Source organism: Yarrowia lipolytica, chromosome 1E (assembly GCF_001761485.1).
Source record: "Yarrowia lipolytica chromosome 1E, complete sequence".
In the NCBI taxonomy this organism is placed as follows: domain Eukaryota; kingdom Fungi; phylum Ascomycota; class Dipodascomycetes; order Dipodascales; genus Yarrowia; species Yarrowia lipolytica.
This window is the reverse complement of record NC_090774.1, coordinates 3,346,286-3,360,532: the sequence shown is the minus strand read 5'-3', so window position 1 is coordinate 3,360,532 and position 14,247 is coordinate 3,346,286. Positions and strand designations below refer to the sequence as shown.

Here is a 14,247-nt window from a genome sequence, read left to right as displayed (position 1 = left end):
AAAACGACCAGGGATTACCCCGAAGCCCACACACAATCCCCGCCAAGATCTTCGAGTCATTGCAGCTTAAGCCTTGGCCCTAACTTTATCGAAAGAAAAAGAAACAAACGAGACTGATAAAGAGGTGTTGCCTTGACTGAGGTAGGCTAAGTTTCCGTCATCGTGTCTCTTTAGCCCCCTGGCCACGTGTTGCTTCCTTCTTCATCATCCTTGTGGTCTCAATTCCCCTTATTCTGCCATTTGCACTGATCTTTGTCTTCCCCGGACTCCGAACTGAAACACACGTTGTCCATGCGATGTCAATCTCCTCCCGAACCAATAAACGACATTGGACGAAGCACGCTGCTGTGCATATTGACTTGAAGAAAAATCGAGAGAGAAAGACGTTTCCGATAGAGACCTGGCCAGACTCAGGGGTATTGGATAGTGAAGCAATGGTTACAAGAGTCACACTATTAGATTCAGCTCACTGATAGGAATCGATTGCTATGTTGAACTGCCAGTTTATCTAATCATTTGCTGTCTGACTTCGATATCTTATAAACCATGTCATGCCCACCACTTTGATCAACCAACAAGTCAACCATGAAACTCGACATCTTCGCTAGAGCTCTAGGAGTGGCTAGTCTCTTCTCCCGAGACCTGACTGTCCCTAACCTACCCAACGACAAGCTCATGGAATGGGGTGAGACCGAGGCCACCAAGATCTTTGACCAGGATCTGTCTTCCTGTGACAAGTGCCGACAGGCTCTTGATCTGGGTAAGAAGTTTGCTCTCAAGAACCGAGACCTGACTCCCAGGTTGCTTGTCAAGCTGTGTCAGAAGTACAACTTCACTGCCGATTGTGATACTTGGCAAGGAGATGTCATCACTCGAGGAGGTAAAGGAAAACATGCTGCCAACGTCATGACTCTTCTCGATCCCTATGGAGATGATGGCCAGGCTGTGTGTGCCGAGTTTGTCAAGATCAAGGGCAAGGCTGCTTGCAAGTACCCTGATACCCCCAAGTTTGATATTTCCTCTTGGTGGCCCGCAAAGCCCCAGAACCCCAACATTCCCAAGAGTGAGGGAAAGACCTTCAATGCTGCTCATGTTTCTGATTTCCACATTGATTTGCGATACACAATTGGCGCTGAAGCCGACTGTGACAAGGGCATGTGTTGCACTCCTGTTGTGGAGAACAAGAAGGCCAAGGCAGCTGGTCTAAGTCCCCTTGTACCTGCCCAGAAACAGGGTACCTACAAGTGCGATTCTCCCGAGGTTCTTCTGGACAAGGGAATGCAGAGTGTGGGTACCCTTGCCGCTGTTAAGGACTTCGAATTTGCCATTTTCACCGGAGATATGGTGTCACACGATCTAGATGAGTGGCTTTCATTTGCTCATACGTTTCAGTCCGAGGAAGAGTGTTATTATCTCATGAAGAAGCATCTCAAGGATGTCCCAATGTACCCTACCTTTGGAAACCACGACTCGTATCCCTACGCTCAGCTTGCACAGAACAAGTCCGGATACGCTGGAGACTTCACCTGGAATGCCGAGCTGAGCGCTGCTCTGTGGCAGGATTTTGGCTGGATAGACGAAGAGACTGAGAAGCAGGCTGCTCACACTTATGGATCGTTTGCAGTGACAACCAAGCGAGGTCTGCGAGTCATTTCCGTTGATTCCAATTTTTGGTACAAGGCCAACCTTTACAACTGGTGGAACATCAGTGACCCTGATCCGTCTGGGACCTTCAAGTGGATTGTCAGCGAGCTTCTGGAGTGTGAGAAAAAGGGACAGAAAGCCTGGCTGCTTGCCCATGTTCCTACCGGTACTGCTGCCGCTGCTACTCCTTGGTCTGCTGAGATTATGCGACAGATCATTGTTCGGTTCTCTCCTCATGTTTTGGCTTCTGTATTCTACGGCCATACACACGCTGATCAGTTCACGGTGTACTATGATGGTGAGTCTGATAAGGACATTGTTTCGGAAGAGAGTGCTCTTCAGATAGGATGGATTGTGCAGTCTCTCACTCCCATGAACAACTACAATCCCGGTTGGAGATACTACGAGGTTGACACCAAAACCTTTGAGATCATGGACTCCCGAAACTACTATACCAAGCTCAACGAGACTTTCGACTTCGACATGAGGTACGGTAAGAATGTGACAACCAATGGCTTTGAGCATCTTGAGTATCCTGCCCATACTCCTCAAAATATGACCTGGGAATTTGAATACTCTGCTCGTGACGCGTATGACCCTGACCACACTTGGCCCAAGAATGCCCCCTTGAACGGTACTTTCTGGCACAGAGCGGCCAGGAACATTGTTACCCGAGCCAACCAGACTCAGCTCTACTATGACCATTACTACCGAAAGTCGCCTTTTGTCAAGCAGGATTGCGATGGAAAGTGTGTCAAGAATCTCTACTGTTCTTTTGTCACCAGTACCAACGACCAGCTTGCTCGATGCAAGAAGCTGAAGGAGATTCCCCATATGGAGTAACGTCCCTTCTAGCTAAGACAAGACTTTAGATTCAACTGAGGACTGCAGTGTAGTCCTCTCTTAACTTTTCAACCAGGGGATGTATATAACAACGTTTAGATTCTAATTTATGACTTATTCAGAGTGTTCAATGTACAGTACCTGCAATTACTTGTAGCTTTTGGGTACTTCCTTCAAGTATTGGTGCTCGTGTATGCTGTAACCAAGCTCTCATACAAATCCCAAAAAACACTCCTTCTGCATTCCTCTCCAAAAAAATCCTACCAACCTTATTTAACTCCCACTCATTTGTCTGAAGTCCCATAGCCGTTCCATCACAGGATAATATCCACTTATTGGCACATTTTTGAATAAATAAACAATTCCCTTTGCTTCATATTTTCCTCTGTTAAACTCCCTTACTCGTATTCCTTCTCCACATCTACAACCCTAATGGACCTCCTCCCATTGGCCAATTGTCTGCGCGCTTACTTAAGCAACTTCCCAATACCTAGGGTTAGGGATACAGAAAAGAAGCATTCACCAGACGTTTGATTGGCTCCACCACAGTTCAAGACCACACTACAACTACAATGTCTTCGTCGACTCCGCTTGTCAAAACCAGCGTCAACTACTCCTACGGAGACTATCCTGTGAGTATTATCGGTCGGAAATTTCTGCTGACGATTTGCGGCTTTTTTGGGAGACTGGGGTGGTACCGTTCAGTGGTCGAGTTACGATACGACCCATGACAGAGAGGGCAAGGCATTGGAAAGGGGATGCCAGGTGATTGTTTCTGTGGCACTGTGTTGGAACTCTGGTGCTATTAGAATAGGAGGAACAGTCAAGTGATACCCTACAACAACATTCGTCACGCCATACAGCATAGCACTCTGGTGAAGTCGTGTGACAGAATTACGGGCGTCACGGAAAAGCCATCGTTACGTGTTACGCGCTCCACGATATACTGCGATCCAAAAGCTCCATCTGGCGTTGATTGCAACCATTGCACCCTACGTCATCATATTATCACGTTACGCACAAAACTACATTGTTCATACACTAACCCAGCTCATCGATGCTGACCCCCACTTCAAGCGAGTGGTGGGCTACATGAGACCCTCTGACTACGGTGTCATTGGTCTTGCTACAGCCGCCCTTCCCGCCGGTATCTGCTTCGCCGAGTGGCTCGACCCCGTCAAGGGCAAGTTTGCTCGACCCTCTGTCAAGTTTCTGCGAGTCGCTACTATGCTCGGTTTCGCCGTTGGTTTCGGTGCTGCTTACGCTCGAAGCAGTCTGCGATTCTTTGGTGTCACTGAGAACGCCCGAGAGTACAAGAAGGACGAGGCCCAGATGGCCGCTCGTAAGGCCGCCGGTCTCGAGCCCTACGGAACCTCCTCCCTGACCCCCGAGCTGCAGGAGATTGCCGCCAAGAACTCGGCCCACTCCATTGCCGGTCTCTTCATCTTCCCCTGGTTCAACTTTGTCAACCACCCTTACCATGGCCGGGAGCAGAAGTAATGCATGTAGGATTTAGATAACAATGAACGATGTTTAAAGGATTGATTGTATGTGGTGGTGAATGGAAAGATAATGATGTGCCAAGTGTAGTCTGGTTACAATAGAGGCGCCCATTGTATATGTGTATCCGTTTACAGTACAAGTGGTTGTAGTTTTACTGACCCGGTGTGACATAAACATCAACTAAGTACATGGCGATATGATACACAGTACACACGATTTCGAGTTCATTGGCATCGGCTGAGGGATCGCTTTACCTTAGGTACCAGTACCAGTACAACTACCAACGCTTCGTTTTTTTCAATGCTAAATAAAAATCTAAACATCCTCGATACTTTCTAAAGCACTGAGGACGTTCTTCATCAGCTGTCGATACTTCTTCTCACCAACGGCATCAAATGTGTCGATCATATCAGTGAGAGTGATTTCCAGCCGAGAAGACAACGAGCGTCGCTGAATCATAGCTGGATTCTTAAGATCCTCAACCGAGGGAACAGTCACATTGAGGGTCTGGTCGGCAGCAGGAACCGAATAGAAGATAGGTCCCTCACCCACAGAGACAGGCTCATCGAGGAAGAACTGTTTTTCATCAAGATCGTCTCGCTTCTGTCGATTCCGAGTCTTCATCTCTTCAATCTCCTTCTGGCGTTGTTCCTTGCGAGCAAACGTCTTCCTGTTGTGATCAATAAAAGAAGAATATTCCGTCCACTCGTGGCCACTGTTAGGGGGCAGCTCTTCGTAGCCTGGACCAAACTGTCGTCTATATTCCTCATACTCCTTCTTTCGACGCTCCATCTCCTTGCTCCATCGAATCTCCTCGTAAGACTGAGAAGCGGTGGTGGTTGGACTGTGGACGCGCGCAGACTTTTTGGCCTTGTAAAGAGTGACCATGGGCATAGTGTTGTTGGAAGACACCGTAGAAGCAACAGAGGTAGTAGCAGTTTTGACAGAAAGACTAGTAGTTACCGGAGTGCCGGGAGCTTTGGAGTCATGGGTAAAAAGAGAGATCCAATCCTCCATGGGGAGAGGAGTGAAATCGAACTCACCAGGCTTTCGTTGAGTGGTTGTGGGTCGGATAACAGGTACTAGACTTCCGATATTCTGATCATAGGTTCGGTATCCACCTGTGTAACTTGTCTGAGCTCCTCCAGGACGTGCAGCAGGAGGCAGATTTCCGTACAGAATTTTGTCCATGAGACCAATACTGGATTGTCCTCGTCGAGGTTTGGGCTGGAATATATCAAAGAAGCCCCAAGTTTCCTCCTCCAGCTCCTCTTCCTCCTTGATGACAGGACGAGGCTTGAACAGTCCAGAAAAGATATTGAATGAGTGCTTGAGAGGGTTGGAGGGACCCACTGTGGAAATAGGGAGCTCAGCAGTCATGACAGGGTATGTAGTAGCTGGGTTATTTTTATGCCATTCTGCTCTCTCTTTCTCAAAAACGGGATCGTAGAAGGGATCATACGCGTCTCTACCTCGATCGATAATTCCGGGAATATCTCGGAACTCGGGAAGTCGAGACTTAGGAAGACCCAAGGGATCATCAAAGTCGTTGGGCTCTCGAGGGGGATCAAGAGGAGGCATGGGCATAGGCATAATGAGTCTGTTATGGTAGTCAGGTTTCTTTCGCTTCTCAGCATCAATCTCTTCCTTCCACTTGGGAGGGGGACACTTCCAGAACACGTTACGAACATCATCCCAACAATGGAAGGCGTTCTTGTACGACAAGTCGATAGGAGCGGAAAGACCTCGTCGGGGTCGTCCATCCCCCTCATCGATGTCAAGTGGTTCCTGCTGTCCAATACGATTCAGAGTGTGGAACCAGGACTGCAGATTGGTTGCGACGTTGCTGAAGACACTTTCCTCGTTGGAGCTGTAAGTGTACTGCTCCCAGGGATCTACTGAGTTGTTCCAGTTTGCAGGAACGGGATGGCCCTTGTTGGTGGTGTAGAACATCGGGATTCGTCGAACCATGTGCTTGAAACCATCAGGGGTCTCGTACCAGTTGGCTAATACCAGATTGTCGGAGATGAGAGGTCGCATGGGGATTGGGTTGATACACTCTGGGTCCTTGGGGTTTCTCCAGTCACACTCAAACAGAGTACCAATCCACATGTTGGGGACGAACAAAGAGTACTTGAGGCCGGCGTATCGGCGTCTTCGCGCCATCATGAAACATCGAGTGTGGTCGTTGTTGTGAACGGAACACAACTTCTTGCCCCACACAGTATCTTGGCCGGGCTCGTTGGGATGGTACAAATCGTGCTGCTGAACATACGAGTTTTCACACTCGGATACTCGAGTATGGTGCAGATTGGGCCAAGATGAAACGGTCACTTGATGGTGAACAACAAAGCCATAGTAGTCTTCCAAGCCCAGCTCGTTGGGGTTGCAAACCCGATGTCGAGAGGGGATGATCTCGTTGTATTCATACATGGCCCAGGCTGTGGTAGCCAGTCCTAGGAAAAAATGAAGATGCATGTTGAGTTGATGATTATGAAATAAAATGGGATGGACTTGATGGCAGTAGATATACCGGTTTTTCCATAATTCAGGGAAAGCTGACCCATAACGAAGTCATCATAATGTATGCTACATAGTATGATGAGGAAGAGGTATCATTTCATTGAACATGGCTATAGAGCCATTTTGTACCATGGCATGTCAGTAGTTACGGGTATCTTTCGCCAATCCCTTACATTTTCAACTTTTGCCCGTTTGCATCACCAATACTTACTCTTGATAATTGTAGTTCCACTCGTCAATTTTGTTCCATGCACGGAAGCAGAGGAAACACGCTACACGCGATAAATACGTGCCATAAGTTTAGGACAGGTAGCTGCTGTATAGACTCATGCGAGACGGTATGCAGTATTATCAGCCGGCATGTTTCTACACCTCCGAATCTTTTTTAGAAAAAAGGGTATACCTACAATTCATTTTATGGGCCACAATCTGTCAACTTTCCAAGCTCCTCGAGACACCAAGTCCCTCAAACCACCTACGTAACACTACATGGATAACCACTTCTAAACTACCCCGTATTTACTATCATAAGAGTTCTTGGAGCACTCTCTTGGTACTGTACTGTACAGTACATACTGTACTTGATATCTACTACAAGTAGTACATACTCACCTTTCACATCTTTCATGTACCCTCAGGCCAGATTTAGACAACAACGCGTGTTCTGAGCGCGTATACTTCGCGCGTGTCCATGTGACATGCCCGCTCTCAAGCCAAGCTCATTGGCGTATATTAGTTACAGCTACATAATGTTGTTACTCCTACGAGTACCAACACAGCAGCTGTACTTGTACGAGTATGTACCTTCCTATCATTAGCTGAGTCCCTTTTTTTCCATCCCAATTGGGGATCGAACCACAACACACAACCAGTCTAAACAACATCCAAAGACAAGCGTGGTCAAAACGGGAATGTCGACAATATATAGACTGGTTCTATGGGAATTACACAAAAATACTATGTTAACCGACAGTAATGTTCCATTAATACATTCTCCTACTATAATCAGTATAGAACAACTCCCGTAATCGAACCCCAGCTAGCCAACCTTATTTGCCTCCCCATCGTTGCCGGGGTAACCGCATGTAAACTGAGATGCATACAGTTCTCATCCCCTAATACCCGTAACACGACCGACATCGCTACAACACGACATGAGTGAAGAAGAAGATTTTAATGCGATTCCGGTGATGGACCGAATGGTCCACAAGGTGAGTATCACGTGTTTTCCCCTTCCCAAACCCCGCGTTACTAATTCAGAACTGGAAAGCGCGACAATCAGCTTATGAAGAGTTGAAGGACAAGTTCACGACATCTCCAAGCGAAGCGGACCCCATTTTCGCGCCTTTCCTCGACAACCCTGGGCTGTACAAGAAGATTGTCGGTGACACGAACGTGGTTGCTCAGGATCAAGGTATTCAATCTTTGGCAGCCTTCCTTCAGTTTGGAGGTACCCAGGCTTGTTTGAGAACACGGTCTGTAGTGGTTCCTATTCTTGCTGAAAAGGGACTAGCTTCCGCACGAGCAGGCACAAAAACTTCTTCTACAGAATCCCTGTTATGGTACATTGAACTGGACGTCCCTGATCCTGTTGTGGAGGATGTTGTTGCTTTGTTGGGCCATAGAACACCCAAGGTGATCGCTGCCAACCTGAAGTGTTTGGTGGACATGGTCGCAGCATTTGGAAAGACAATCGACCCTAAGCCCGTGTTCAAGGCTCTTCCTAAGCTGCTTACTCATGCAGACAAGAATGTGCGAGCAGAGGCGATGAACTTCATTGTTGAGGTTCAAAAGTGGCATGGTCAGCCTCTGATGGACGCAATTTTGCCCAGCTGGAACCTCAAACCTGTACAGCAGAAGGAACTCGATGAGAAGTTTGCTGCTAACGCAGCTGCTGGAAAACCTACCCAAGCTCGACTTCTCAGATCTCAACAACAGGTGCTTTCTACAGCTTCGGCCAACGGAATCGAGTCCGACGAGATGGATGTGGACAATGGGGGTGATGAGGAGGATTCGGACCCTCTGGCTCTGGTGGAAGCCAAGGATGTGCTGTCTCAGGTTCCAGCAAACTTTTACACAGAAGTTACATCAGCCAAGTGGAAGGAACGAAAGGAGGGGTTGGAGGCAGTTCTACCTGTACTTCAGAGCGGAGGCCCCAAATTACAGGAGGGAGACTACGGAGAACTTCTCAGAGCTATGGCTAAGGTGGTTCACAAGGATGCCAACGTGCAATGTGTGCAGGTGGCTGCTCAGTGTATCGAGACAGTGGCGAATGGGTTGCCCGGTAACGCGTTTGCACGATACCGATTCACTCTCCAAGCTGTTCTGGAGCGAACGAAGGAGAAAAAAGCTTCTGTGGCTGAAGCACTGGGCAAAGCTCTCGATGCTATTGCTTGCAAGCTCCCCTTTGGCGAGGTGGTGGAAGATACATTGCCGTTCGTGTCCCATAAGACTCCCCAGGTGCGGATTGAGTCTCTGAACTTCATTCTGCGTCTTTTGTCGACTATCAAGGAGTATCCTAGTGACCAGGACTTGGATCATGTGATCAAGGCGGTTCTGAAGACACTTTCTGATACCCAGGCTCCTGTCCGAGAGATTTCCATGCAGGTTCTTGGTACTGCTCGAAAGCTGATTGGAGAACGGGCCTTTGAGCAGCATTTCAAGGGCGTTGACGATATCCGAAAGACGAAAATCGTCGAGTACTACGATAAGGCAACAGTGGTGGCTAGGCCCAAGGCCAAGCCTACCCCAAAGCCTGCTACTCGCGCTCCTCCTCCTTCTGCCTCTGCTTCTGCATCTAACAAACGTCCTTCTGTGGCTACTCCTGGTCAACGGAAACTGGTTCGACCCGGTGGAGGTGTTATTCGAAAGCCCTTTACTGGATCCAATGCCGGTCCTTCTTCTGGATTTGGATCTACCGACAGCAAGCCAGTTCAGTCATCTGGATATGGTCAGTCTTCAGGATACGGCCAATCTCGAACTGGGTTGATGAAGCAACCTCTCAAGAAGATTCCTGCAAGCCCGAGTATCGACTCTTTCGGACCAGCAGCTTCCTCAGCAGATATTGAGGAACTAGAGGAGCTGAGAGCCGCTAAGGAAACTTGGATCAAGGAGAAGGAGACATTGATGGCTGCTTTTGAGGCCGAAAAGCAAAAGTTTGCAGCTGAGAAGCAGAGATTGCTTGACGAGATCAACTCTCTGCAACATTCCAAGGCAGACATTCTAGAACAACACACCAAAGACGCTGTTTCGTTCAAGAGCAAAGAGACACAGTTCTCCCGGATGCAGGGGGATTTGCAGGCTGCTTACAAGCGGATTTCTGAGCTGGAAACTGCTGCTTCTGCTTCTCAGGCTGTGAAGCAAGAACCCCGAGAGATGTCACCCTCTGTTGACGCTGAGGCATCGTTCAGAGAGCTGTCGTTGGGTGGGGAAGGAGGAGGGAGTGAGAGAGTTGGAGGAGACAGACGAATATCACGTGACTTAAGCGGAGGAAACAACTTTAATGCGGGAAGCAACGGCACGCGTGAATTCAGGCCTGGTCATGGAGGTAACAGCGGCTCACGTGACTTTGGTGTCGGTAACCGGGGCTCTCGGGACTTCGGTGTTGGGAACGGATCACGTGACTACTTGGGAGGAAACGGACATGACTACGGTACACGTGAGTCGGCGGTGTCACGTGCCCTATCTCCTGACAGACGGGATTCATATAGACCTCAGGCTCAGGAGTCGTGGCAGCGTGCTGCAGAGGTTACTAATCAGTTGAAGGCTCGAATCGAGGCCATGAAGGCGAGACAGAAGATGTACTAGTACTGGATTTGATAATTCTAGGGTTGGAAGCTGATACCAGGAGAATGATGATGAATGGCAATGTTCATGTAGGAAAATGGTTAACACTTAATGGCTGGTTTTGATGTGTAGAGCTCGCGGACTGAATAAAATACATTGATATTGACTATTTTAGTGATTTTGGTGTTGTCTGTATGTGATCAGACGGCGGATATATGGTTAGGTCTGATTGGTTTGTTTTGGATGTTTTGAGTGGTCGTGCAGTGCAAGTACCCGTAGGGGACAATAATTGGTCATATTAGGACTAGTTCACGTCACAATGACTGCCCTCTTCCTCTCCATTCACAATCTTCAGCAGTGATTGGATGGTGGAGAAGAGCATGACTAGCACTCCAAATCCTGCCACCAGATAGTAAGGAGCCTTCTGTTTTAGACTCTTGTTCTTGGTCAGCTTCAAATAGCACAGGGGAGGCAGGATATATGCCATGACGCAAGCTGAGGTAGCTCCGACGAGTTCTAGAATAACACCCAGGTTACAGGTGATCAGAGCAACACACATGGCGGTGAGCATCATCACCGTGGTAGTAACAATGTGTCTAATCCACTTGAACTCATCGCCAGGCCAAAAGTATGTAGTGAAGACTTCTCTGCAAACGAAGATCTCCAGAGGCAGGGTGGTGAGCATGTTGAAGCCAAAACAGAATCGCGCAACGTTGGCCATGACATCAGAGGCTGGGAAGTTGTTGAGAACGTTTCCCTTGGTCTTGTCGACGAAAATGACGAACCCACCCACTCCCATGGCCAGACAAGCCACCATGGAGACTCCGGTAGACCAGTGGGTAACTGTAGCGAATCTATCCATAGTAGGTCGTTTCAGAGAGTCGTAGATCAGCAGAGAGTTGTGGTGACAGACAAAGGCGAAAGAGATGACTGACACTCCCTGAAACAGTCCCGGGCTGATACTCAGAGCGTGTCCATCAAAAGTGCCCTTGTACTCAGGAGCAAGCTGGGGTCCTCGGACAATCACAAGAATGACAATGACCAGCATGGATACCAAAGCCAAAGCCGAGGCCTTGGCCAAATGGGCAATATTTCTGTTCAGAGCCAACGGATAAGAGATCAGACACGTGCAAATAACAATAATAAACTGTCTGTTGACGAGGATCGAAGGTCCCGAGTCCTCACCACCCAGAAGAGACGGGAAAAGTGCTCCCAGAACATGCGGAATAGTGTCTCCGATAATGACACAGAACGCGATCGATCCACCAAATGCAAAGCAGCCCTGGGCCAGAGAGATGGCAATGAGACCGGTCTTACCAAAACATTTGCGGCAGGTGGCTTGATACGTGTCTGTACCTGACAACTTGGCGTTGACCACGATGAGTCGAATCGTCCAGTCGATCAGGAACGTCAGACCAACCAGTAGCAGGATTCCCGCAATAAGACCACTCTCATGCACGGCGTAGGGCTGGCCGATGATTCCGGCGCCGATAATCGAGTTGGCCATGTTCATAAATGCCATTTTCATGTTGGACTTCTCAGATTCAGCCGTGACCTCGGCTAACCCGGGATTGTTGCCCAGTAACGTCTGGGTAACGTGTCCGCCATCGTCGTTGTCGCTTTCAACCTGGTAGTCGTCCGATTCTGCCAAGCTTTCCAGCTCGACGTGATTTTGATCCGACATGTCGTGATCTGTCTGTGCTGGTAGATATATTGAAACTCGAAATTAGCGCCAAGCGCGCAGCTTGTGTTAAGCGAAGTGCATGATGAGATGAGGTGGTTAGGGTTCGATAAGGGGGAGATGGGGGGTTTAAAAGGGGGTCGCGGTTGCATGCACGTGAAGATATGAGGTATCACGTGATATACTGCTTCTGCGGGCTGGTTTGGTCTCTTTTAGAAGTCTCAAACACGATTGATTCGGCTTTATTGTAGGAGAAGCTTTAATAACACGTTTACGCTTTCATACATGAGTTGATATGAAGGGGGTATAAAGTCGGCGTGTTTTAGGGGTGTATTGATGATATTGAGGAGAGAAGATAATTACTAGGTGAAGGGGTGTGGAGCGGTATAAATACTTTTACTTCTGTTCTAGGTGTCTCTGATATATTTTGGGAATCTATAATTGTGATATACGCAAGAGACATGGTGGGATTTTGGCGGTATAAGTAGTATCATTGGAAAGAGGAGATAAAGAGGATTAAGATGGTACCAGACTTTTTTGTATACCATATGGGTATGATACCACTGGCGTTGTTCTAGTATCTCTCAGCGAATCTGAAAACCTTCATAGAGCTACAGTAGAGGTATGTACAAGTTCTTCAGATGTGTTCCATTGCTGGCGTGCAAGTAGTCAAACCAGACCAACGTGCAAGAACATCCATTTCTATAGTATTTGTACTCTCTGCCTCTCCACATATCGTATACAGAGGCATGGTAACTGGGGTTAAGTAGTGGAACTCATGAAGGGCTGAGTGAAAGACTGCGGAAGATAGGTCATAAGATTGAGAGGGAGCTCCGAGCCCCGATTAGATCCACTCAGATGACTTGAAGCACGCTAGAAGCAAGGCCAAGTGGGAAACCTTCCAAACCGTTTTACTGGTGTCTCAGAGTGTACTACAAATGCAATGTACTTATTCCTGGACCGGGTAGTCGGTGTGTAGAGAATGTGGTTGTTGGCGATATTGATGGCACTGTATAGAGATACCAATACTGTACGCTAGATGTGTTCGCAGTATACAGTGGACTGGCATAGAGTTGCTACAGTGATACTGAACACAGTCACTCACGCCCTCTTACGTCAAAATTAAACGTCTCGCTGTGTCACATCGCTGGCTGTCTTTTGATCCACCGAAATCCCCGCAGCTTCCCCACAAAATGCACGGATCGACATCGAAACTTGCGAACTTTTGACTTGGTCTTGCTTGGACGTAAATGGAAGTGATATTGGACAGGTGCGCCGGGGGCACAAATACGGCTTGTAGGCATATTGCTTTGTTAAGTAGTTGCTACTTGTGTGAGCATTTTTCTGATATACGTAGGTCGCAAAGTGTGCAGGACACCCTGTAAGACGTCTTTTATATATATGATGGAGCGTATACAAATAGTATACTCAATAGCAATATTGCCATCGACAGTTTAAACTGATAGAGTCTTGTTGCAGGTTTCCCAAAGCACTGCCCATAGCCAGTGTCTGGTTGGTTCGTACATACAAACTTCTATATCCAGTTCTCCCACAAGTCGTTCAGAGCTCTGTCAAATTCCCGCTTTTATTTTCTCCAGGGGGTTTATGCACCCTGCTACGGGGGTATGGTTGTTGGAATGTAGATGTTTGAGTAAGGAAAGAGGGCGGCATTTGTGATAAATCGGACTTGACAGGGTCGCCTGGTGGACCCCCGTATCTGTTTCTGCACTTTACCATCCTGCTTTCCCGGTCAGACCAGTAATGACGATCTCTGCTCAGGCAGTTTTTACGTCAGTGGCCCGTTCCAAATAGAGTTTAGTCCCAGGTGCAGCTGTCTAAAAGCCAAAAAAATTGGAGTGCTGTATATAGAGTGGAGTGAGGTTGAGGTGGGGGGGGGGGGGGGGGGTATACGATCAACGGGATTAGTGGGCAATCAACAAGAGATTGGAGACCATCTGAGTGGAAGGATGCGCCTCAATAGTTATCCTGTGAAATTGATAACATCAATAATACCCACTTCCCCACTTAACTCGCCCCACTGTCTCACCACATGTAACAGGCCCCGATGCGGGGAGTATAGTGTATAGTGGGGGTGAGTCTTGACGTCAGGGGTGGCAAACAACCAATGAAGTGCAGTACGAATACTCATACAAGTGCTATAGTGTAGTATTGTACGAACAGAGGCTTAGAGGCAGGGTATAGTTTCAGAAAGGTAACGCCCGTTAATATAATTTGCTTTGTGTCCCCAATACCATACATGACCCCTC

The 14,247-nt window shown here is 48.0% G+C and overlaps 5 protein-coding genes across 5 annotated transcripts; 3 read left to right on the top strand and 2 right to left on the bottom strand.

The window, feature by feature from the left end:
- Nucleotides 1–585: 585 nt before the first annotated feature.
- YALI1_E33599g (uncharacterized protein) lies at nt 586–2,487 on the top strand (the record flags this gene model as incomplete). The annotated part of the gene is made up of 1 exon (XM_504507.3): nt 586–2,487. The coding sequence occupies one exon, from the start codon at nt 586–588 to the stop codon at nt 2,485–2,487; it is 1,902 nt and encodes a 633-aa protein (XP_504507.3).
- A 572-nt stretch (nt 2,488–3,059) lies between these two features.
- Nucleotides 3,060–3,987, top strand: YALI1_E33570g (uncharacterized protein; the record flags this gene model as incomplete). The annotated part of the gene is made up of 2 exons (XM_504506.4): nt 3,060–3,119; nt 3,538–3,987. 2 exons carry the CDS (start codon nt 3,060–3,062, stop codon nt 3,985–3,987), a joined length of 510 nt encoding a protein of 169 aa, XP_504506.2.
- A 318-nt stretch (nt 3,988–4,305) lies between these two features.
- On the bottom strand, nt 4,306–6,468 carry YALI1_E33540g (uncharacterized protein; the record flags this gene model as incomplete). Its single annotated transcript, XM_504505.3, has 1 exon — nt 4,306–6,468. One exon carries the CDS (start codon nt 6,466–6,468, stop codon nt 4,306–4,308), a length of 2,163 nt encoding a protein of 720 aa, XP_504505.3.
- Nucleotides 6,469–7,667: 1,199 nt separating this feature from the next.
- YALI1_E33527g (uncharacterized protein) lies at nt 7,668–10,320 on the top strand (the record flags this gene model as incomplete). The annotated part of the gene is made up of 2 exons (XM_504504.3): nt 7,668–7,724; nt 7,774–10,320. The coding sequence occupies 2 exons, from the start codon at nt 7,668–7,670 to the stop codon at nt 10,318–10,320; spliced, it is 2,604 nt and encodes an 867-aa protein (XP_504504.1).
- A 283-nt stretch (nt 10,321–10,603) lies between these two features.
- YALI1_E33485g (uncharacterized protein) lies at nt 10,604–11,983 on the bottom strand (the record flags this gene model as incomplete). Its single annotated transcript, XM_504503.1, has 1 exon — nt 10,604–11,983. One exon carries the CDS (start codon nt 11,981–11,983, stop codon nt 10,604–10,606), a length of 1,380 nt encoding a protein of 459 aa, XP_504503.1.
- Nucleotides 11,984–14,247: the final 2,264 nt, after the last annotated feature.